Source organism: Delphinus delphis, chromosome 3 (genome assembly GCF_949987515.2).
Source record: "Delphinus delphis chromosome 3, mDelDel1.2, whole genome shotgun sequence".
Taxonomy (NCBI): domain Eukaryota; kingdom Metazoa; phylum Chordata; class Mammalia; order Artiodactyla; family Delphinidae; genus Delphinus; species Delphinus delphis.
Genome location: NC_082685.1, coordinates 1,874,116 through 1,895,523, shown reverse-complemented (window position 1 = coordinate 1,895,523; position 21,408 = coordinate 1,874,116). Strand labels below are relative to the sequence as shown.

Below are 21,408 nucleotides of genomic sequence, written 5' to 3'. Positions count from 1 at the left end.
CCCAGCACCGCAGAGGCCGCTCCCTCCCCAGGCCGCCCCAGCCTTACCCCCACCCGGCCTTTGCCCTCAGGACCTCCAAGAGCATCTGGGTCTCCAGGCTGATGGACACACTGCTGTCTGTGCCCAAGACAGGTGAGGCCCAGGGCTGGACGGCCCCTCACCGGGCTGGGGCGGGGCCTTCCCCAGGGCCCGCCCCCAGCCTTCTGCTCTGCTCCGCAGGGACATTCAACCTGGAGCAGGTGAAGCACTCCACGTACTTCTTCAGCTGACGGCCCGTGCTGCCTCCCTGTACCTTAGTGTGAATAAAGGTCTGTCACCACGTGGGGGCCGCTTGCCTCGGGGAGGGGCGGGCTGCGCGCTGGGTCCAGGCAGAGCGATCATACGCGGCAGGCTGGGCGCCAATGCTGTCGTTTATTGCGCGGAATGGGGGCGTGGGGCTTAGTGGGGCGTGGGGGGCGCAGTGGGCGCTGCTGCCTCGGCTCGTCAGTACATTCACCATGACGGCAGGGACCCCCCCCCCCAGCCTCGCCCCTACGCTGGGGTGCTGGAGGGAGTGGTATGTGCCCACTCCGGGGCGGTCACCGCGGACGCACGTGGACAGGGACCAGGCTGGTTATTGCGTGAGCGCGATGGGGGCAGCGGGAAGCCGGCGGGCTAAGTATTGCACTTAAAAACAGATCCTCATTGGAGGGCGAGGGCGGGCGCGGGCGGGGCTCCACGGCCCTCTTCCCCTTGGCCCCGGCCGGCCTGTCCCCGCTTCACAGTTGGGGGAACTGAGGCACCGAGGTGAAGGGAGCCCCCTCGCCCGCGCGTGCGCGGGGCCGCCGGGGGCAGGGGCAATGTGGGTGGGCTCAGGGCGATGGGTGGCTTGGCGGGGGTGTCCCGCCGGCCCGGGTCGCCCGTCCGACTACGACTACCTACGTCTCCTCTATGGCTTCTGGGGCGGGCGGCCCGGGCTGCGCAATGGCATGGCTTTGGTCTGAGTGACAGCCCCGCCCCGGCCTGGCTGGGCCACAGGGCGGCGCGCAAGGGTCACAAGTTGGACGAGAGACGTGAGCGCGCGGAGTCCAGCGGGTCGGGTCCGCCGGTGGCGCCAGGTGAGGGTGAGGGCGAGGCCGAGTCCCTGCGGTCCGGGCTGGGCCCTGCGGCCCGGGCGGCGGGCGCAGGCCCCAGGCGCGGCGTGGAGCTGCTGGCCGGGCGCACCGAGGCTCCGGGGCCGGGGCCAGGGCCGGGTGCGCCGTGGGGCAGCGAGGGCTGCGAGGCGGACAGCGGGCGCGAGGCGCGGCTCAGGCGGCGCGCGGGCAGCGCGGGCCCGGCGCAGGGCGCAGCAGGTGAGCCAGGCACGCCGCCATAGGGCGAGGTCCGCGGTGCCCGGGGGCTGGAGGGCGCGCCCGGGGGGCTGGCAGCAGGCCCGGGCCCGGGCGAGGCGGCCGTGGGCGCTGGCCCGGGGGGCAAGCGGTGCACGAGGCGCGGCGAACCGAGCGCCAGGGGCCCGACGAGCGGGTGCGCCACCTGCGGGCAGAAGCTCATGGCCACGGCCTGCTGCAGCGTGGCAATGGCCGAGGCGCCCTGCGGCGGCGGCGGCGGCGGCGGTGGCGGGAAGAGGCCGACGCGCTGGCCCAGCTCGGCCTGCTGCACCATCTCGCGGTCGTACTTGACGATCTCCTGGATGATGGCGTTCTCCTGGTTGTTGAACACGCCCGAGTTGAGGTCGTGCTGCACCTTGTGCAGCAGGATCGAGTTCTTCTTGCCTGGTTTAGGGGAGGGGGGCGCGTCAGAGTTGCCTGCTGCCGTGCGCTGCACACACGTGTGGAGCGCCTTCTGCGTGCAGTAGGCCTGCATCTGAGTGCCTGCCCTGAACAGCCAGCACGAATGGAGCCCCTCCTGCACACAGCAAACATGCCAAGTGTCTGCTGTGTATAGGAAGCTGAACTAGTACACCTACCGTATACAGCAAGCATGAATCAAGCACCTTTGTGTGTAGCAAACAAACACGTCAAGCACCTGCTTCACACACAAAGCAAGTATGAGACACCCGAATCCTGCTGGCATGCAGGGAGCACTTCCTGTATACAGCAAGCATGTATCGTGCACCTGCTGTGTACACCACGCAGGTATCAGACACTTACTGTGCACAGCAGCCCACGCAGACTCCTGCCTGTACACGGCCGGCATGCTGAATGCCTGCCGTGTACGTAGCAAGCATGGGTTGAGTGCTTACTGTATATAGCAAACACATCGAGCAAATACTGTACAGAGCAAAAATTGAAGCGCCTCTTATAACATAAACACGTTGAGTGCTTTCTGCGTACTGGGAAGTCTTAACAACTCTTCCCTACCGCACCCCATTTTGCTTCTACAGCCGTTCGCTGTCTTTATTCCCACACATAGCACCAAGGGCCTCTACCTCTCTGAATCCTGCTCTAGTCTTCAGCAAGTCCTTGGCCATTTCTAAGGTTCCCCCTGCCCGGCCACCTCTCCCTTTACCCAAAGCCACCCCCCCACACACACACAGGCCAGGCCACCAGATTCCTCCATATGCCCACCCTCATAAAGTGCACAGGTCCTGATCAGGTCCTCCCCTGCCTGGGATCATCCATGGCTCCCCAATGCTTCTGACCTACAGCCCAAGCGCCTTCCTCTACAGCCCTGTGGCCTCATGTGCCTGGTGCCCGCCTCCCTCCCAGCTTCCCTGAGTCCCTGGACTCCAGGCCTCTTTCCCACCTCAGGGCCTTGGCACATGCTGTCTCCACTCCCAGAACATGCCTCTGTCTTTCTACCGGCAACGCCTACCCATCTGGGTCTCCACTTGGAGTCACAAGGACATCCCCTCCTCTGTGACGAGCCTGAGGGCAGCCACCCCGTCAGCCTCATGGGCCACATCTACACCTCCCGGCACACAGCAGGTGCTCAAACATTTGCCTAGGGAGCAGAAACACCCATTTCCCCATCCTTGGGAAACCGGGGCCGTGTCTGGCCAAGGGAGAGAGTGGGTCAAGGAATCTGGTCCGGGGGTCAGAAGGGGCCCTGAGGGTCAGCTGGGCCATGCCACCCCACTCCTCAGGCGGCCCCCCGACAGCCACTGAGGCTGACCGCTGGGCCCACTCACCGATGCGGTCCAGGCGGTCGATGGCGACCGTCTCGAAGGCCCGCCGCATCATGGGGTACTCCTCCAGCACCTCGTTGAAGTTGTCCACGCTCAGCGAGTAGAGGCGGCAGTAGGTGTCAGCCCGCACGCTCGCCGTGCGCCGGCCCCGCGTCAGCAGGCAGATCTCTGCGTGCAGCCGGGGCAGCGTCCTCACTGCTGGGCCACACCCAGCGGCCCAAGCCAGCTGTCCCCAGGGCCCTCCCAGCCAGCAGAGCAGTCCAGCCCCGCCCCCCACCGCCCCAGGGCCTTCCTGCTGCTCGGGTTCCCCACCCTGACCTCCGTCCGCCGCCAGCGCCCCTGCCCACAGACACTCACCCCCGAAGTAGGAGCCGTCGGACAGCTTCATCTCCTTGTTGCCCTTGGTGAGCACACTGACCACCCCATGCTGGATGAAGTACATCTTCTTGCCAACGGTGCCCTCACGGATGATGTAGTCACCCGGCTGGAAGACCTCGAACTTGAGCTTGGTCAGCATGGCCGTGACGAAGTTGGGGTCGGCGTTGGCAAACAGCGGCATCGAGGCCACCAGCTTCCGGCAGTTGAAGTTGACGATCTCCTGTAGGGGTGGGAGGCGGGGGTGACGGCAGGGCGCACACCCGATCCTCCATCGCACCCTACCTTTGGGACCGTTGCACCTCTCAGACCTTCGGTTTGTGAAAGGGATTTAACACGTTAGCCTGAAAGCCAGCATCTTAATAGGCAAACACTGGAGGTTTTGCCACCAAAGACAGGATCAAGAAAAGATTCCCAAGATCCTCTACTGTTGAACTCTGTGTTGGCAATACTGGCCGATGCAGTTAGACACGAAGAGCATTCAGAGACGTAAGAATTGGAAAGGAAAAAGTAAAACTATCTCTTTACTATCTGTATTAATGGGATTGCCTGAAAAACCCGGAAGAGTCAACGGAAAACTGTAACAAGGGAAATTTGTCAAAATAGCAAGTGGTTAAAAAAACCAACATGAAAACCAAGAGCCTTAAAACGAATCCACGGGGGTAGAAGTCAGGATGACGGTTATCCTTGGCAAAGAAGCCTCTGCGGGATGGAAATGCTCCGTATTTGATCTGGGTGGGGGTCATGGGCGGATTTCACCTGACGGAGCATCCATCGGGTGTGCCCTAATGACGGGGCACTTTGCTTACCTTACAAAGAAAATCGGGCTTCCCTGATGGCGCAGTGGTTAAGAGTCCGCTTGCCAATGCAGGGGACACGGGTTCGTGCCCCGGTCCGGGAGGATCCCACATGCCGCGGAGCAGCTAAGCCCGTGCGCCACAACTACTGAGCCTGTGCGCTAGAGCCCGCGAGCCACAACTACTGAGCCCGCATGCCACAACTACTGAAGCCTGCGCGCCCTAGAGCCCATGCTCCGCAACAAGAGAAGCCACTGCAATGAGAAGCCTGCGCACTGCACAGAGTAGACCCCGCTTGCCTCAACTAGAGAAAGTCCGCGTGCAGCAACAAAGACCCAACACAGCCAAAAATAATTAATTAAAAAAAAAATCCACAGCTTTTGTACAGGCAAACGAAAGGCACTTCGAAGAAGACGTAATGGATGAGAAGACCCCATTTCCACCCACATAAAGAGCTAAGTGAGATGCCATGGCACGAGTTTACCAAGACATGGCCAAATCTATATGAGGAAACGTTGAAAACCCTCCCAGAGGCACAGAAGAGCCTTGAACACATTGCGTCCTTAGAGAGCGCTGCTCACCATCTTCGAGACGGAAGACACCCGTTCTCCCCGGGCAGGGATACAGGACACAGAGCCCTGTGGAAATGCCGCCCGGCTCGCTTCTCGATAACCGGGGCTAGTCAAGTGCATTTAGAACAAATGAGCAGAAGTAGCAGGAAGCCCGTGACAAAAGACAAGCAGGGAGGGGGAACTCACCCTCTAAGACACCGAAGCACATCGCAAACCTCTGCGATGCAGAGTGGGTTTGGCGCGCACAGAGCAGACAGGCCGATGGGACAGATGAAAAGTCCAGAAATAGACCCAAGCAGGAGGGAACTTCAGCCTAAGGTGCCCCTCGCCCACCAAGTCTCGGGGCAGAGCCAGATGGTTCAGCCCCACACAGCAGATAAGACTGGATCCCTTCCTCACGCCAGATTCCACGATAAATTCCAAAGGCATAGGGGGTCTACATGCCAATAATGAAACCCTACAAGTATGAGAAGAAAACGTGGGCAAATTCCTCTAAAGCCTGGGTGTGTACAGCAAGCAGGTATTGGGCACCTGCTGTATACAGCGAGCATGTATTGTGTGCCTGATGTCTGCAGAGAGTAGATATTGACCTACTGTGTACAGCAGTCAGGTGTTGAGCACCTGCTGCGTACAGAAGGCAAACACTGAACACTGTAACACTCGCTCTGTTACACAAGCACACATTGAACACTTACTGTGTACAGCAAGCATACATGCAGCACCTGACGTACAGGGCATAAAAATTCCACACGTGGGGGAATAAAACCACAGTAAGCAAGTTTTAAAGATAAAATGGCCAGGGACCTCCCTGGTGGTGCAGTCGTTAAGAGTCCGCCTGCCAATGCAGGGGACACGGGTTCGAGCCCTGGTCCGGCAAGATCCCACAGGCCACGGAGCAGCTAAACCCGAGAGCCACAACTACTGAAGCCCGCGTGCCTAGAGCCCATGCTCTGCAACAAGAGAAGCCACTGCAAGGAGAAGCCCGCGCACCGCAACGAAGAGCAGCCCCCCGCTCGCCGCAACTAGAGAAAGTCCGCATGCAGCATCGAAGACCCAACGCAGCCAAAAATAAATAAATGAATAAATAAATAAATAAATCGCTCCCAATTTTCAAAAAATAATAAAAACAACAAAAAGACCAAAAGTTCTGTAGGAAAACAAGCAAAAGTTATAAACAGTTTACAGAAAGAAATGCAAATAAGCCCCTGATGGCAGGAAAATAAGAGAATCGCACCTGAGGGGTGCACCTCTCACCTGGGCGTTTTGGGACCGTCTCCCTCGTGGCGCCCTCGGAGGGGAATCTGGACAGACCGGCAGGGCCCCGACCCCACCCTCGCCTCTGCCCTGTGCCGCGAGCTCCTCCCACAAAGCATAACAGGACCCAGAGAGGGAGCGCCAGGCACGGACACCCCGGAGGCCTGCCCGCCTTTGTTTTGTTAAAAAGGCAGAAAATGGACGGAGAGAGCAGGAGGAAACCGGGCAGAGGGACAGGACAGAAGACGGCCATTTTCTGAATATATCTGGTTTTGTAAATTTGACTTTATGTAAACACCTAAGTAATGATCAAACACAGGTCGCCAGGGGCTGGCGGGAGGGGAATGGGGAGTGAGGGCCGGGTGTCCTGAGCAGCCGGGGAGGCCAGGCCGCGGGATTAGGCGGCAGTGGTGGCACCACTCTGAATACACTCGACACGGCATTTCATGCATGTTGTGGTCTGTGACGTGTTTGTCTGTAAATGAGTGAATGAATGAAAATAATTACCCAGCGAATATTTTCATTGCAGGTAGCCACAGTGCTTGCCTGCTGGGAGGCACCTCCACCCTCGGGAGAAATCCTAGCGCCCGTTCCTGTCCCTCCTCAGGGCCACGCAGGCTCACACTTGCCTCTGTGAGTCGCCCCAAGCCCCTCCCCACTCCGTCCCTCCCAGAGCTTCCCCTCTGGCACCACCTCCCTGGAAACAGGGCAGGGTACACGGCTGGCGCCCAGTAACTGCTTGCTGAGGGTCACGGGTTGAACTGTCCGCCCACGACCGTCATACGCTGAAGTCCTGAGCCCTGGTACGTGTGAACGGGGCCAGATGTGGAAACAGGGTCTTTGCAGGTGTGATTGGTTAAGATGAGGTCGTGCTGAACCCAGTGGCTGGTGTCCTTACAGAGGAGGGGACACAGAGACACAGGAACAGGCCACGTGAAGATGAAGGAAGAGGCCAGGGTGACGTGTCCACAAGCCAAGGACACCGAGAACCATGGGCCACAACAGGAGCTGGGAGGGGCAGGAAGGACCCTCCCTGGAGCCTCTGGAGTGGGCACCCCGCCCCTCACCTCCTGCAGGGGCCCGTGGGGCTCCCCCAGGACCCTCCTCCGCACGCGGACCCCCACCTCACCTCCCGCAGGGGCCCATTGAGCTCGCCCAGGATGCTGTCCTCGTCGAACATCTTGCCCTGGTAGCGGTGCTCGTAGTAGTCATGGATCTTCTGGCGGAAGTCAGCAGGCAGCTTGTGGAAGGACATGTACTGCTCCACCTGCTTGTACTGTAACAGGGCAGGGGGGGACCCGGGTCAGTGGCCGCCGCTCCCGAGCCCCCGCCCCGAGTGGGCCTCGACTTAACAGTAACACAATACGAGATGCCCAGGGCGATCTGAACTTCAGATAAACGACCAAAATGCCCCAGATAAGGATATCCTGGGCAGGGGACTTCCCTGGTGGTGCAGTGGTCAAGAATCCGCCTGCCAGTGCAGGGGACACGGGTTCGAGCCCTGGTCCTGGAAGATCCCATGTGCCGTGGAGCAGCTAAGCCTGGGGCAGCTAAGCCTGTGCGCCACAACTACTGAGCCTGTGCTCTAGAGCCCGTGCGCCACAACTACTGAGCCCGCGCTGCACAGCAAGAGAAGCCACTGCAATGAGAAGCCCACGCACCGCAACTAGAGAAAGCCCACGCGTAGCAGCGAAGACCCAACGCAGCCAGAAATGAATGAATGAATTAAAAAAAAAAAGTTATTGCTATGTCCTGAATTTCCTTTTTTTTGGCCATACCACACGGCATGCAGAACTTCCCCTACCAGGGGTGGAACCCGTGTCCCCTACAGTGGCAGTGTGGAGTCCCTGGACCACTGGGGAGTCCCGTCCTGAATTTCATCTGGCAACCCTTTCCCGCCACCAGCACCCCACCCCCAGCCCTTAGAGGGGGCTGTACTGGCCCCCGCCCCAGAGGTCCCAGACCCTTTGGTGGCCCTGGCTCCCCTCCCCAATGATCTTTCTAGAAATCAGCCCAGCCCCGCCTGGCCACAGCTGCCCTGAGCTCAGCGGAACCCGTGACGGCAGGCGGGTGGCGGCACCAGTTCATGTTTGGGTAGGAGGCTGGTGGCTTCCGGACAGCCGGGGTGCCTGGCACCAGGCCCAGCTGACCCAGCCGACCCGACTGCTGGGCACTGCTTGGGGGCTTGCAGCTGCCTGGCCAGGGCCAGCCACCGGATAGCAGTGCAGGGCCAATGGGGCGATGTCCCAGGGACCAGGCCCCCCTTGGCCTTAGGGAGGGGAGACTGAGGCTGACCTCCAGAAAGGGCTGGCCTGTGGGGTCGCACCCGCCCTCTCTCGGTCCTTCCCGGCCCACAGCCCTTGGATTGGCTCCACGGAGGCTCCCCCACCAAGGCCAAGTGCCAGGACATCCTTGCTCCCCCAGAGGCTTCCCCCGTGTCCTTGAGCGACCCTAGGACCCCAGCCCCTCCCGAGACGGCCCAGAGACCTTCCCCCCCGCCTGGAGCCCCCTGATGCCCCTTGGACTGGCCCTGTCCTGTTCGGACCCCTCTGGCTCCCGTCCCCTCCCTTGGCCTGTGTCTCCCTCAACCCCTCCTGCCCTGTCCCCCTCCAGGCTCCAGACTTCCTTCCTCCACAGAGCTGGGGGGATGTGGGGTGCCGCCCCCTCTCACCTTCTCCTGGTACTGGCGCCGCGAGGAGTCCAGCGACTGAATGAGGGCAGTGGCGTGGCCGATGAACATGGCGTAGCAGGTGGCGCCCACGATCATGCTCAGCATCGTCAGCCAGATGTCCGTCATGCTCTCCGGTGCCTGCCGCCCGTACCCGATGCACAGCATGTGGCTCATGGCCTTGAAGAGCGCGAAGGAGTAGAGCTCACTCCACGAGTGGTTCTGCAAGGCCACGGGTGGGGGGGCGGGTGGGTGGGCGCTCGTGGCCCCCAGGGAGCCCCTTGACGCACACCACCCCCCCAGGGCCCCGCCTGCCCGTCCTCCCCCAGGCATCCAGGTGGTGAGCTCCGTGTCTTCCAGAGGTAACCAAGGGACACTGAGACTCAGGCAGCTGACATGGCTGTGCGCACACGTCACAGCCACTCAGCAGCAGGTGCGGGTCTGAAGCCGCCTCCCCACTTCAGTCCTGGGAAACTGAGGCTCGGAGGGGCCAGAGTCTAGCCTTGGGGGCTCAGGAGCCCCCACCACTTTTCAGCCTCTGATGAGAGTGTCTGTGAGGCCAAGAGAATGGGAAAGTTCCGGGGACCCCGGAGACAGTGAGTTGGGGACACTGGCATCTGATCAGAGGGGCGGAGAGGGGGGAGGCATCAGGCAGGACCAGGAGCCCTTCCCAGTCCTCAGCTGACCCGGCTAGGGGAGGGGGCAGCGGGCCCCGTTCAGGAAACAGGACCACATGCCTGGGTGTCCGGCCAGACAGTGAGCTGCCTCAGCCAGGCAGCTGTGCCAGGCGCCGGCTGGGCACCCACGGGTTTTCCCTCCGCTGCTCCCGCCCGTCAATGCCCACCTGCCCTGTGCCCCACGTGCAGGAGGAAAGCTTTTAACACTCAGCGTCTCAGCCAGGAAGTAATAGGTGCTTGTGAGTCTCCAATTTTTATCTCTCACGGCCCATGATACCACTTTTCCATTTGAGGACTATGATATAAAACTGTCTTTTAAATACATGTATGCAAATTAAAAAGTGGAATGCATCGCAAAGCACAGTAAGCAGATGATGCGATCCCTGGGGGGCAGAAACTATCCTATAGCCCTCAAACGGTCAAAGATCTCCATGGTCCCGGGGTCTGCAAGGCAAGGCTCGAAGTCGGATAGCAGCCCACAGGGGCGCTCACCCCCAGAGGAGTGTTTCAGGCGCCGTGCGCTCCGGGAGCGGATGTGGGGCGGGGGGCTCGGGGCTCACCACCATGCCGTTGATGGAGACCCAGCAGTTGCGCGGGAAGTCCTGCAGCATCGGCACTAGGAACTGCAGGCAGCCGTCCCAGTGGCACAGGAGCAGCATCATGCTGATGAGGTTGCAGATGCGCATGACCGCGCTGGCCAGGTCATAGGTCATGTGGAAGATCTGGCGGGTGGGGCGGCGTCCGTGAGAGTCCCGCAGACGGTGTGCGAGGGAGAGGCCTCCGCCCACGGCCTCTTGCGACCCGGGCAGTGGGAGGACGAAGCCCTCCGCAGGGCCCACTCCCCTTGGGAGCCGCCCCACCTCACCACGCCCCCCACGCGGCCGGTGGGGCCCCCGCTCCTGTGAGACCCGTTGCCTTTCAAGGTAATGCAGCACCCTAGACTAGAGCACATGGCCCCCTGCTCGGCCTGCCGCCCCGGGCGCCCAAATCTCTCTGCCTGGTCGCCTGCCCACTGCCCTCTCCCAGGACCACGGCCTCGTTCCGCAGCCTTGTCCCCACCCACTCCCCGCCTCGGAGCCTAGCTGCTGTCCTGGACAGTGGCGGCGACTCTGAGCCCGCGTGGTGGCCGCGGGCTTCAGGAATCAGGTCACACTCAGTCCAGAGGCGGGTCTGAACTTGGGGGAGAGGGGCGTGATTTCGCTTCTCGGAGCCTCAGTTTCCCCGTTGCCACCGGGGCTGTGGAGTATGCCTCTTACAGGGTAGAAGGAAGGAGAGCGGTGCGGATGCGTTAAGCGTCCATGCTGCGCTCCCTGTGACCCCCCGACCCTCCACCGGGTACAAGCTCCTGTGACCGCGCCCCGTGCCCCCCGCCCCCGCCCAGAGGCCCAGGTTCCACCCCTAAGGTTCCTAGGCCCCTCACTGCAGTCCCTGTAACTCCGCCCAGTGCCCCACCCAATGACCCCGCTCGTTTGCCTGTATCCCCACCTGTCCTCTCACTGTGACCATGTCCCTGGACCCCGGTAGCCCCGCCCAGAGTCTCCCATCATGGCCCCGCCTTTTTGTTCCTGGTGCCTCCTTGCCCCCCTCCTGCAGCCAATGGCCGGGTCCCATCACGGCATCCTCACCCATCACCACCCCCTCGCTCATCACAACCCCGCGCCCCTACATCCTAGCCCCGCTCCAGCCCATCACGACCCCACAGACCCCACGCCTGCATCCGCATCACCACTCCTCCTCGCTCATCACGACCCTGCCCACGCCCATGACCCCGCCCCTGCGCCAACGTGCAGCCGTGCTCACCTCCTCCCATTGGTGGATGTAGCGGATGAGGCGCGACAGGCGGAGCAGGCGCAGCAGGCTGAGGATCTTGGTGAAGCGCACGATGCGCAGGGCGCGCGCCGTCTTGTAGACCTCGGAGTCGATGCCCTTCTCTACGATGAGGAAGATGTAGTCCACGGGGATGGAGGACACGAAGTCTACCACGAACCACGTGCGCAGGTACTTCTTCTTGATCTTCTCGGGGTCCAGGATGATCTCCGTGTTGTCCTCGATCACGATGCCCGTGCGGAAGTTCAGCACCAGGTCCATGAGGAAGAATGTGTCCGAGACCACGTTGAACACAATCCACGGGGCCGTGGTCTCGTCCTTGAAGAAGGTGATGCCCACGGGGATGATGATGAGGTTTCCCACCATGAAGAGCAGCATGGTGAAGTCCCAGTAGAACCTGGGGGCGAGGTGCAGCCGGTCACGCGGTCACACCTCCACCTTTGCGCGGGGCCCTGCGCGGGGCCCTCCGCGGAGCCTGCCTGCCCCACCACACGCGCATGCGCCTTTGAAGACCAGCCCAGCGCTCGCCTCCTCCGGCAAAGCTGAGACTTTGGCCCCGGCTACTGTGGACCCCGCCTCCAGGAAGCCCTCCCAAGCCCCAGACAGCACTGCTGGGCTCCCCCAGCCCAGGTCCCTCTCTCTGGCCCAGCCTGACCTTCTCTCCTTGAAGAAGCCGGAGACCTGGAAGAGTCCAAGAGGCCGCTCAAAAATTGACTAAATGTTTCCCAGGACCAAGAAGGCCCAACGTGCCTGGCACAAGGCTGCCGTCCAAAAAGCACTAGGGCCGAGCCAGGAGGGGAAGACAGACAAGCGGAGGAGCTGGAGGGGCGGGGGGGTGGGGGGTGGGAACTGCAGCCAGGAGGGTTGAGTGGCTGGGCGGCCGGGGGCTGCAGGTGCCGGGTGGGCACCGGACACCCACAGTTTGACATCCAGGTGCAGGACCCCCACCCTGGCCAGACTTCCCAGTGGGGCACCGGAAGGCTGAACAGGGGGCACTGGCTGTCCATCCATTTCAGGTAGCAGCCGGGGGGGCTGGGGACCGGACAGAGGCCAGGGTGCCAGGCCGTCTGGGAAAAAAGGAGAAGCCAAGGCCTGCCCGGCAGAGCGCAGGGCCAGGTGGCAGAAGAGCCTGAGGGACGGGACTTGGCCACGGCTCGGATGTTTCATGTGATAAGTACACCTGAAAAAGGGATGACTGGCCAAACATGCCCAGGACCGATACAAGTCCTGGAGGTCCATTCCAAAACTCCACCCGGGAATTCTGTGCTCCCAGAAAAAGGCCCGTCCATCTGAGGAATATTAACGGCCAGGCACAGTGTCCTGAGTCCAGCATTTACCCACGAGGACAGACAGATGCAGCAAAGGCCACATGGAGAGATGCCCAGCCCTGCGGCAATCGACAAAATAGGAAAGAAAACCACTCCAAGAGAAACCTGTTGGTTCCTGAGAAAGTTAGAGTCACCATGTGGCCCCGCAATTCCACTCCTGGGCCTTCACCCAAGGACTCAAAAGCAGGGACTCAAAGAGACACTTGTGCACCAGTGTCCACGGCAGCACGATTCACAATGGCCAGAGTGTGGGAGCAACCCGAGTGTCCACCAGCGGATGGACACACAAACACATGTGTCCCTCCACACACAGGGCGTCACGCAGCCACGGAAAGGAGAGAAGCCCCGACACCCGCTACCACGTCGGTGGACCCTGAGACCACGATGCTCAGTGAGAGAAGCCGCACACAGAAGGACCCACGGTGTGTGACTCCACGGATGGGAAACGTCCAGGACAGGCCGATCCACAGACACAGAGTGGGTTTGTGGCTGTAGGGGCTGGGGAGTTTCTGTTTGGGAAGATGAAGCAGCTCTGGTGAGTGATAAGGGGGATGGATGGCTGCACCACGCTGTGAACGTACTTAATGTCACTTGGCGGTACACTTTTAAATGGTTAAAGGCTAACTGTTATGTTATATTTCTGTTAACACGTATACATAAAGAGAAAACCTCGGAGGCCCGGGGTCTCAGTGATGAGTAGATGCCCCAGATGGGGGTCTAAGCCCACAGCCCCTGTCTAGATTCGCACGAAGGAGGGTCTCAAATTCTGAACAGAGTCATGCGTCTGATTTTGCCCCTCACGGTGCAGGGAGAAACGCCCACCCCGCGGTGGGTTTCCAGGGCTCTCCCGTAGGCCCGGCGCCCTCCCCATCATGGCCGGAGTCCCCATGTCCTCTTGGAGAAGGCTCTAGCATGTGTAGGCAGGACAGGCCTGGGGGACCCTCAAAGCCTTCCACTCTCTGGGCTCCTCCTGGATGGATAGAAGAAGAGACTGAGGTTCCCAAGGGCTGGAGGGACTCTCCCAAATTAGCAGAAAGCCTGGCCGCACTGGGCTCCCTGTTTTGGGACTCACTGTGAATTGGCTCTGTTCTGAGCAGCCCCCCGAGGGAAGAGCTACAGCACCGCGCCTGCCGGGTGACCCAGGCCTTCCACTTCGGGGAACTGATCCCAAGGAAATCATCCAAGAGGAAGAGAAAACAATTAAAAAGTGATTTGTAACAAGATGTTCACAGCAGCTTGGTCTTCCAGAGCCAAGGTTGGAAGGGACCCAATGTCTAAGACCGTGGTGACAGCAGCCAGACCTGGGCTCCCGCCCACTGGCAGGTGTGACCTTGGGCAAGTCCCTGCAGCCCCTGGGAACCTCAGTCTCCTGTCTGTCCGGGAGGAGCCCAGGGAGTGGCAGGCTTTGAGGTTCTCCCCCACCCCCGGCTCTGTCCGCCCACATGTACTGGAGCCTTCTCCCAGTGGCCATGGGGACTCCAACCATGATGGGGAGAGCCCGGGAAACCCATCTCGGTGTGCGGATGGAGACCTCGAGAGCTGAAAGGGTTGACATGATCTGGGGTGAGTGTTAAGGGCAAAACCCAAATGACTGCTCCAAATTCAAGACCTTCCTTTGCCTGAATCCAGACAAGGTGTTGGGCATCTACTCATCCTCAAGACCCCCAGGGGCCCAGCCCCAACCTGACTGAGGGGCCGCACCCGCCTAGTCCCCATTTCCACCACCAGAGCTTCCACGGCAGTGGACGCTCACGCCCAGGGACAAAGCAAGCAGGAAGGCCAGGGGCACGAGCCTAGAAACCACGGAGGGGGTGGTTAGAAACCATCTAAATCGGGGGGCCTAGAAACTACCAGGGTCGGGTAGCCACAGCGTAAACGGCCAGGATGAAGACGGCCTCCTCCTTCACAGGCGACTCGTCCTAGACGTTCCCTCCTTTTGTTCTGGGGGTGGGGGTGGGGGTGCAGGCACCACACTTCCCCACTGACAGACCAGAGAGGTGGCCCAGCCAGGGAGGGGTGCAAAGACCTGAAAGCCAGCCTGCCGCCCCCAGGCCTGTGGCCCTTGGTCCTCCTGGAATTGGGTAGGAGGAGGGGAAACTGAGGGCTGGGGCAGAGGATCCAGGTCCCTCTCCCCAGCACCCCCTTTCCTCGCCCTGCCCGCCCCCTTGGGCTGTGCATCCCAGGGCTAATCACTGTCCTTCTCTGAGCCACAATGCTTCCTCTGCCCAACTTTGGCAGCCCCTCCCGCATCAGGCTGCCCCAGAGACCCCTGGGACCCAGAGACCCCTGGGACCCAGAGACCCCTGGGACGGGGTCGGGGCCTGCAGGGGCCTGAGTCAGCCCTCAGCCACCCAGGGCCTTCAGGGACAGTAATTAAACCTCGTATTGAAAAGTCCTTCCTAACAAACAACGGGCCCCGTCGGGAAACACTCAGATCCCGCTTCCTGCCTGTGCCAGGACAGGAGCTGGGCCCTGAGAGACCAGCAAGGCCGGGGCTCCCGGTGGGGTGCGGGGGCTCAGCGGCAACGACCCCCAGCGCCCTGTGGACAGGAGAGCCTGGAACCCTCTCCCGGGCGCCACACCCACATGGCTCTGATGTCAGCGGGGCCCCCACTGTGGGCCCAGCTCCCGCTCCAGCAGCTGCCCCGACCCTTCTCTCTGCGCAGACGGAGAAACCCAGGTGGGAAGTGGTGAAATGACGGAACCCAGGCGGCCAGACCTCCAGGCCACAGCTCAGGACCATGCTGTCACCCTCCCGTCTCCAGCACTTGGGGCCCCTCCAATTCCAGAAGCTGACAAGCAGCCCTATTCTTCCAGGACCGGGCAGGGCAGGGCCGGACGAGGGGCAGGGGCGTCCCGGGAGCTTGAAGTGGCTGCTCAGGGACGCTGTTAACAAGGGTAGCGGCTCCCTCCCTTCAGGGTCAGAGAACCAAGAACCAGGCTGGAAGCAGTCCAGGAATTACCTATCGGATCGGGCAAATCCTAGGGGATTAGGGGCCGGGAAGGGAGGGGGGGTCAGGGATTAAGGATGAGCTAGGGATGGATTATTAGGACCTGAGCCCTCGGATGTGAGTTACGGATCCCAGGCAGGTGTCAGGGATTGGGAAACTGAGACTCCTGCAGGGGAAGATTCCTGAGCAATCCCAAGACAGGGCAGGCTGTGGGGCTGACTGTGTGCAGGCCTGGGGGACATGTGGTGACCAGACAGACCCGGCCCTCCCTCAGGGCCCCCAGCCCAGGGGGGAGACAGGCGTTCCACACAGACAGATAAATGAGTGGGAGGCTTCAGAGGGGCCACTTTAGCCAGGGTGGGCTGGGACGGCTTCTCAGAGGAAGTGACGCGTGGGTGGATAATGGAGAAGGGCCGCTAGGCAGAGTGCGGGCACTGCACCCTGGGCGGATGAAACGGCAAGTGCAAAGGTCCCGTGGCTGCGTGGAGTTTGCCTTCCGGGGAGGCCGGGAGGCCTGGGGCTGGAGCAGGGGTGTGAAGGGAGGTGAGAAGGGGTGAGAGGGGGTGGGAGCCGGGCTCTGCAGGGCCGTGGAGGCCACGGCCATGGAAGGTTTTAAGTGAGAAGGACGAACATGAATCTTGAGATGCCCCTGCCGGCAGCCGGAAGGCAAGGAATGGGCAGAGGGCGGCGCCCAGGGAGGAAGTGGGGTAGCCTGTGCTCTTTGCATGTGGGTTGGGCTTGCTGATGGGGGAAGGAGGCAGGGTCTGTCCTGAGCAAGTGGGTGGCTAAGGAAGGCCCCCCAGTGTCCCCCTGAACCCCCAGGTCATGGATGTTGAAACAGGGGGTGTGGGGGTGTGACGTTTTTAAAGCAGTTAATTCAGGGGCCAGAAACCCCAAATTCTGGCAGGAAACCAATGGAGAGAGGAGAGGGGCCTCGGCCACCTCAGGCCCCTGACCCCTCACAGGGACCATGGAGCGTCCTTCCTCCCAGCCGGGTGGGCCCTGGGCCTCAATCCTCCCACCTGGGAAATGGGCATGTCCACCAACCCCCCACTCTGAGTGTCTTCATGCTGGATTCAGAACCGGGGAAACCCTGGCCCCCGCCCCTCACCACCGCCCCAACTTGGGATCATTCAGGGTTTATTCTCATGAGCTGATGCATCCTGATCTCGCGCTAATCCGTAGGGCCATCTGGGGCAGGAGAAGTCCTCCAGCCCCGTTGGCTCTTCAGGCCAGCCCCTCCACCACCCCAGGCCCTCAGGGACCCCACAGGATGTCACACAGATACAGGTCAGCATCCACCTGTCCTGGCTTTGTCTAACCTCCGCTGAGGGCCAGGAAAAGGACCCACTTATCTTTTCCCCACAAACCAGGCCTCCCGGTGGTACACAATTCGGGAACATTGAACTGAGATTCGGCAGCAGCAGCAGGAGAGACTCAGGTCAGACCTCAGAAGCACTTACAGACTCGGGAACGGGAAGAAAGGCCGTGGGAAGCCACTTGCCCACACTGTCTCTAGGGAGATGAAGCCTCTACCCCCCCCCCGACCTGCCCACGCGCCCACACGGCCACGGCTGCCTTGACCACCAAGTGACCACCAACTAAGGAGGTGTTGGAAGTGGCAGAAGAAGCGGACTGTCCAGAACGGGCGGTGGGGAGTTGCAGCCGGGCCCTAGCTGCCTGGGGCACCACCACCCACACCCTCCCCTCTGAGCTCTCCTCCTTTCCGCGAAGCCCTCTCTCTGGCCTCTAGAGCCCGGGGTGGCCAGGTGAAAGAGTTAACTGTATTTCTTCGTCATACATTTTTGGGGGCAGGGGCAGAAGATCCTGCCAGGGCCCCAGGACCTCCGGGAGGCAGTGGCCCAGGCTGTGACCCTCCATGCTGGCCCCTTGGCCGCTCTCCCTGCTTTGCTCTGGGGTGGTCTTCATGCTTGTTCTGACTCAGAAATGGACCTCAGGGTGCAAAGAAGGAAAAGCAACCCTCCTGAACCTGAATCCTTCCTGCTGTCCCTCGAACACGCTTCTCCCCTCCCCCACCCCCACAGAAGCTCCTAGAACATCTGTATCCGGGCGCCAGCTGCAGTGCTACTCATGGCCCCATGAAGAAGTGAAGACATGCCTCAGAAAGGGCTGGGGCTCACGACCTGACTGGCCTTGCCGGGTACCCATGTGTGCCCCTCGGCAGGTTCCCAAAACCATCCTGGGCCCCGCCCCCGCAACGTGCCAGGCCCCAGGACGCCACGGAGGTGGGGGGGAGAGGCAGGTAAGCGTATCAAGGAAAAAAGGCCGCTTCTGAACGCACGGACCGTGCAGACATCGACCGGAACGAGAGAAATGGGGTGCACCACACATTTGGGGAAACCGAGGCAGGGAAGCCCGGAGAGGACTCCAGGCCATGCACAGCGGGCGCAGGCCTCGCTGCAGACTGCCGCAGCCCCTCTGCAGCCCGCTCCTCCGGCCTCGGTCCAGTCACCTTCCTCAAGAGCCCCCCTCCCCGAGGACTGTGCAGACGCCTGCCCTCCCTGGAAGCCCATGTGGCCCGAGGAGCTAGGCGTGACCAAGGCTGTCCCAGTTGACCAAACATGAATTGCTCTGTGCTCCATGCCAGATGGGTGCCGTGCCAATCTGAGCAAAGCTGCAGCTCAAGAAAGTGGAGATGCCATGGCCCTGGGCAGGACCTGGGGCTGGGGGAGAAGCCTTGGTCTCACGGCCCAGTTTCCCTTTTAAGTCATGTCCAGGGCTTACCCGGGCACCAGCGGGGATGGTGTCTGCACCGTCAGGTCATGAGGACAAACGGAGCCAAGTGTGGACAAGCAGACCCAGAAAGGCCTCTCCCTACTGCTCCACAAATGGGTCTTAAAACTAACACCCACACGAACACAGAGATGACCCACGGCTCCCCCTGGGCAGCCCCCTTATCTTGAACAATCCCCAGGATGCCTTTCTCCTCCCACTTCTTCTTGGCCTGGACAGGACATGGCCAGGGGCCAGCTTGCCTGACAGTCCAAAAGTGGAGACTCAGGGGCCAGCCTGCCCAGGAATGAATCCCTGCTCTGCCGGGGACTAGCTGTGTGGCTTTGGGCGAGTGACTTTACCTCTCCGTGACCCCCTCTCCTCGCATGTAAATTTGGGGTAGCTGCGGCAGCCACCTCACATCTGACATGAGGATTGGATCTATATTCTTAAGGTGCTGTGGCCCAAGAGGGGCTCAGGAAGCACTTCTCCGATCATGTGCTTGGGGGGTCTGTCTCCATATTGAATCCGAGGGGTCTAGAAGGGTTCCCAAAACGTGTGGGGGGTTGTAGAGGCCCCGCAGCACCCCAGCTTGGCAGGGTCTTAAGGTTTTTACTTTGACTGGCTCACCTAGTCCCAGCTACAGGCCCCACTCATCCCTCCCTCACCCCCATCCCGTTGCTCACCCCCAGTTTACAGTGTATCTGCCCAGGGACCCACGGGCAACTGTGCTGGACGCGCACAAGGCTGGGGACGCCCAGCTCCTTCTCCCAGCAGCCCCCACCCCTTCTGTAGCTGAGAGGAAGCCCAGGGCCACCCACAGCCCTGGATGCTACAGGCGGATGTGCTGGAGGGGACAGAGGAATGGCTACTTTCTGCAGCCACCTCCCCCTGCCCACATGGCCCCCACGTCCCTTTCCAGCCAGCTGACTTTAGCCCCCATTCACAGAGGGGCCAGGTGGGCCAGGGAGCCCTGGAAGTCAAGTTCATCCCCATTTCACAGACTGGAACCATCTGCAGGGGTGCTGAGCCCCCATGCCGGTCGGGCCCATCCAGAGGCACCCCATCTGGGCCCCCGGCCTCTCCCAAAGCCGCCGGTCAAGGCTGCATTCACCTCCCAGGACGGTCTGAGGGTGAGGAGCTGGACTCCTGGACATTCTTCCACCCTCCGTTCCTGAGTTGTGTGCCCCTGGGCCTCCGTTTCCCCAGTTGTCAGGCACAGGGGATATGGAGGGCCAGGGAAAGGCAGAGTCCCACAGCTCCGCTTTCCCAGCTCTGGGGATCCAGGAATCCGACCTCAGGCCTGAGGGAGGCGAGACCCGCGGCGTCATAGGATTCGGAGGCCGCTGGACTGCTGTCCGTGGTGCTGAAACCGTGCCTACCCTGAGATCGTGGCCCGGAGGCCTGGGGAGACCCTCTGCACCCCAACTCACACACCCCAGTCACGGACACATCACCTCACACACACACCATGCACACACCTCACACCCACTGCCCGCTGATGCGCACACACTCCCTCTCTCCCCAACACACACCAGTGATCCGCCATGCAGACACACCCCCCAGAGCACTCGGCCCCTACCCGCCGCAGTCACATGTTCGTGATCACACACACGGCCTGCAATGATGTGCATCGTTCACACTCCCAGGCCACACAGCGCTCACCCGGGGAACGGAACTGCAAACATACGCGGCGGCGTGACACTGCTCCAGCCTTGCTCCGAGGCTTTCCACGCACCAACTGGCTTAATTCACATCAGCATCTACACAACTACTGACACCTGGGCACACCACAAACACACGCGGCTGAGCCTGCTCCGGGCCTTGCTCTGAGCCTTTCCACGGATCAGCCAGCTGAATTCACATCAACATCACCACCACTGACACCTGGGCACACCACCCAGCCGCTGGAGCTGATGCGGCTCAGAGTAGACACAGCCGGGGGACACCAGCACGAACAGTGTCCCCTCCTTGCGCAATACCGAGGCCCAGGGACCCGGAACGCGCCTCCCTGCGGCGTGGGACGCAGGTGGAGACCCTGGGACCCGGCGTGTCCGCTTAACCCTTTCTCCGCCAGCCTCTACGGGGTGCGTCCTTCCCGGGCGCCCTTCCTTCCTCCTTCCTTCCGCTCCGCTGCCTCGCCGGCGCCCACGTTCCCCTCTATTCGTCCTCTCCGCCCCTCCGCGCTCAGACCTTGGTCCTGCGGCCCGTGACGTGCGCCCACCCGAAGGGCGGGGAATGTCAGGCTGCGTGGGAGGGGGCGCGCGCCTCCCAGTGTCCCTCCAAGGGCGGCGCCTCGAGCGCCCAGGTCATTCCGGGGCGGGTCCCGGACGCGCCCGAGGTCACCGAGGGGCCCCGAGGTCACCCGCGGGGCACACCGCCCCGCCCTCTCCACAGCGCTCCCAGGACGACCCTTGTGCGCGTCCGCTGGCCGTGCCCCTCCGCGCTGGCCGGCCGGCCCTCCGGGCGGCTGTACCTGAAGTCGCTATACGGGTGGATGATCCAGGCCCCCGCCGACTTGACGCGCTCCTGCTCCCGCTCCACGGCCTTCTGGCTGCCGAACATCCGCAGCGAGAACTTGTTGACACCCGGCTGCAGGAGCGCGCCGAACTGGCGCTGCATGAAGCTGGCCTGGCTGCCGCGCGACTCCCCCGCCGGGCCCGCCTCCTCGCTGCCCGCCTCGTCCGCCGGCCCCGACCCCGCGCCCGGCTCCGGCGCGGGCCCCGCGGCCGCCCCGCGACACGAGAACGACACCTTAGGCCCCCGCGCCGGGCCCTCGGGCCCCGCGGGGCTGCACTGCGGCTCTCCGCGCCCGCACTCGCCGTTCGGGCTGCCCTTGGCCGTGCTCGCCGCGCCCGGGGTGCCCGGGCGGCCGCACGAGCTGTCTCGGCTGCGGAGTCGGGCCCGCTGGCCGCCCTCGTCCGCCGCCTCCGGGGGCGCCGCCTCGGTCCGGGGCGCCTGCTGAGGGGGCGCCGGCCCGGGGCCCGGAGGGGGCGCGGGCGGCGGCGGCTGCTGCTGCGGGGGCGCGGGCGGCGGCGGCGGCGGCGGCGGCGGCGGCCCCGGCGCGGGGGTCGCGCCCGGGCTTTCCCCTGGCCGCCCGCCGCCCCCGCGCGCGTCCAT

At 62.2% G+C, this 21,408-nt stretch overlaps 2 protein-coding genes across 6 annotated transcripts in view; one reads left to right on the top strand and one right to left on the bottom strand.

Moving 5' to 3' along the window:
- The window catches only part of POLRMT (RNA polymerase mitochondrial), a 20,049-nt gene extending 12,807 nt beyond the window's left edge, over positions 1–7,242 (top strand). For 2 of the 5 annotated variants that reach the window (XM_069540537.1, XM_069540536.1), the window contains exons 20-22: positions 71–132; positions 220–308; positions 6,634–7,242. In XM_069540537.1, the coding sequence (XP_069396638.1) occupies positions 71–132; positions 220–269 (112 nt within the window). In that variant the 3' untranslated portion in view covers positions 270–308; positions 6,634–7,242. Of the gene's footprint in view, positions 1–70; positions 133–219; positions 309–6,633 lie in introns of those variants that run through there. The other 3 variants (XR_011246392.1, XR_011246391.1, XR_011246393.1) reach the window with 3 other exon arrangements.
- HCN2 (hyperpolarization activated cyclic nucleotide gated potassium and sodium channel 2) lies at positions 399–21,408 on the bottom strand. Its single transcript, XM_060007227.1, has 8 exons — positions 20,765–21,408; positions 11,250–11,673; positions 10,010–10,171; positions 8,776–8,994; positions 7,234–7,380; positions 3,464–3,704; positions 3,110–3,274; positions 399–1,751 (listed from the first exon to the last, which is right to left on the bottom strand). The coding sequence occupies exons 1-8, from the start codon at positions 21,406–21,408 to the stop codon at positions 1,033–1,035; spliced, it is 2,721 nt and encodes a 906-aa protein (XP_059863210.1). The 3' UTR covers positions 399–1,032.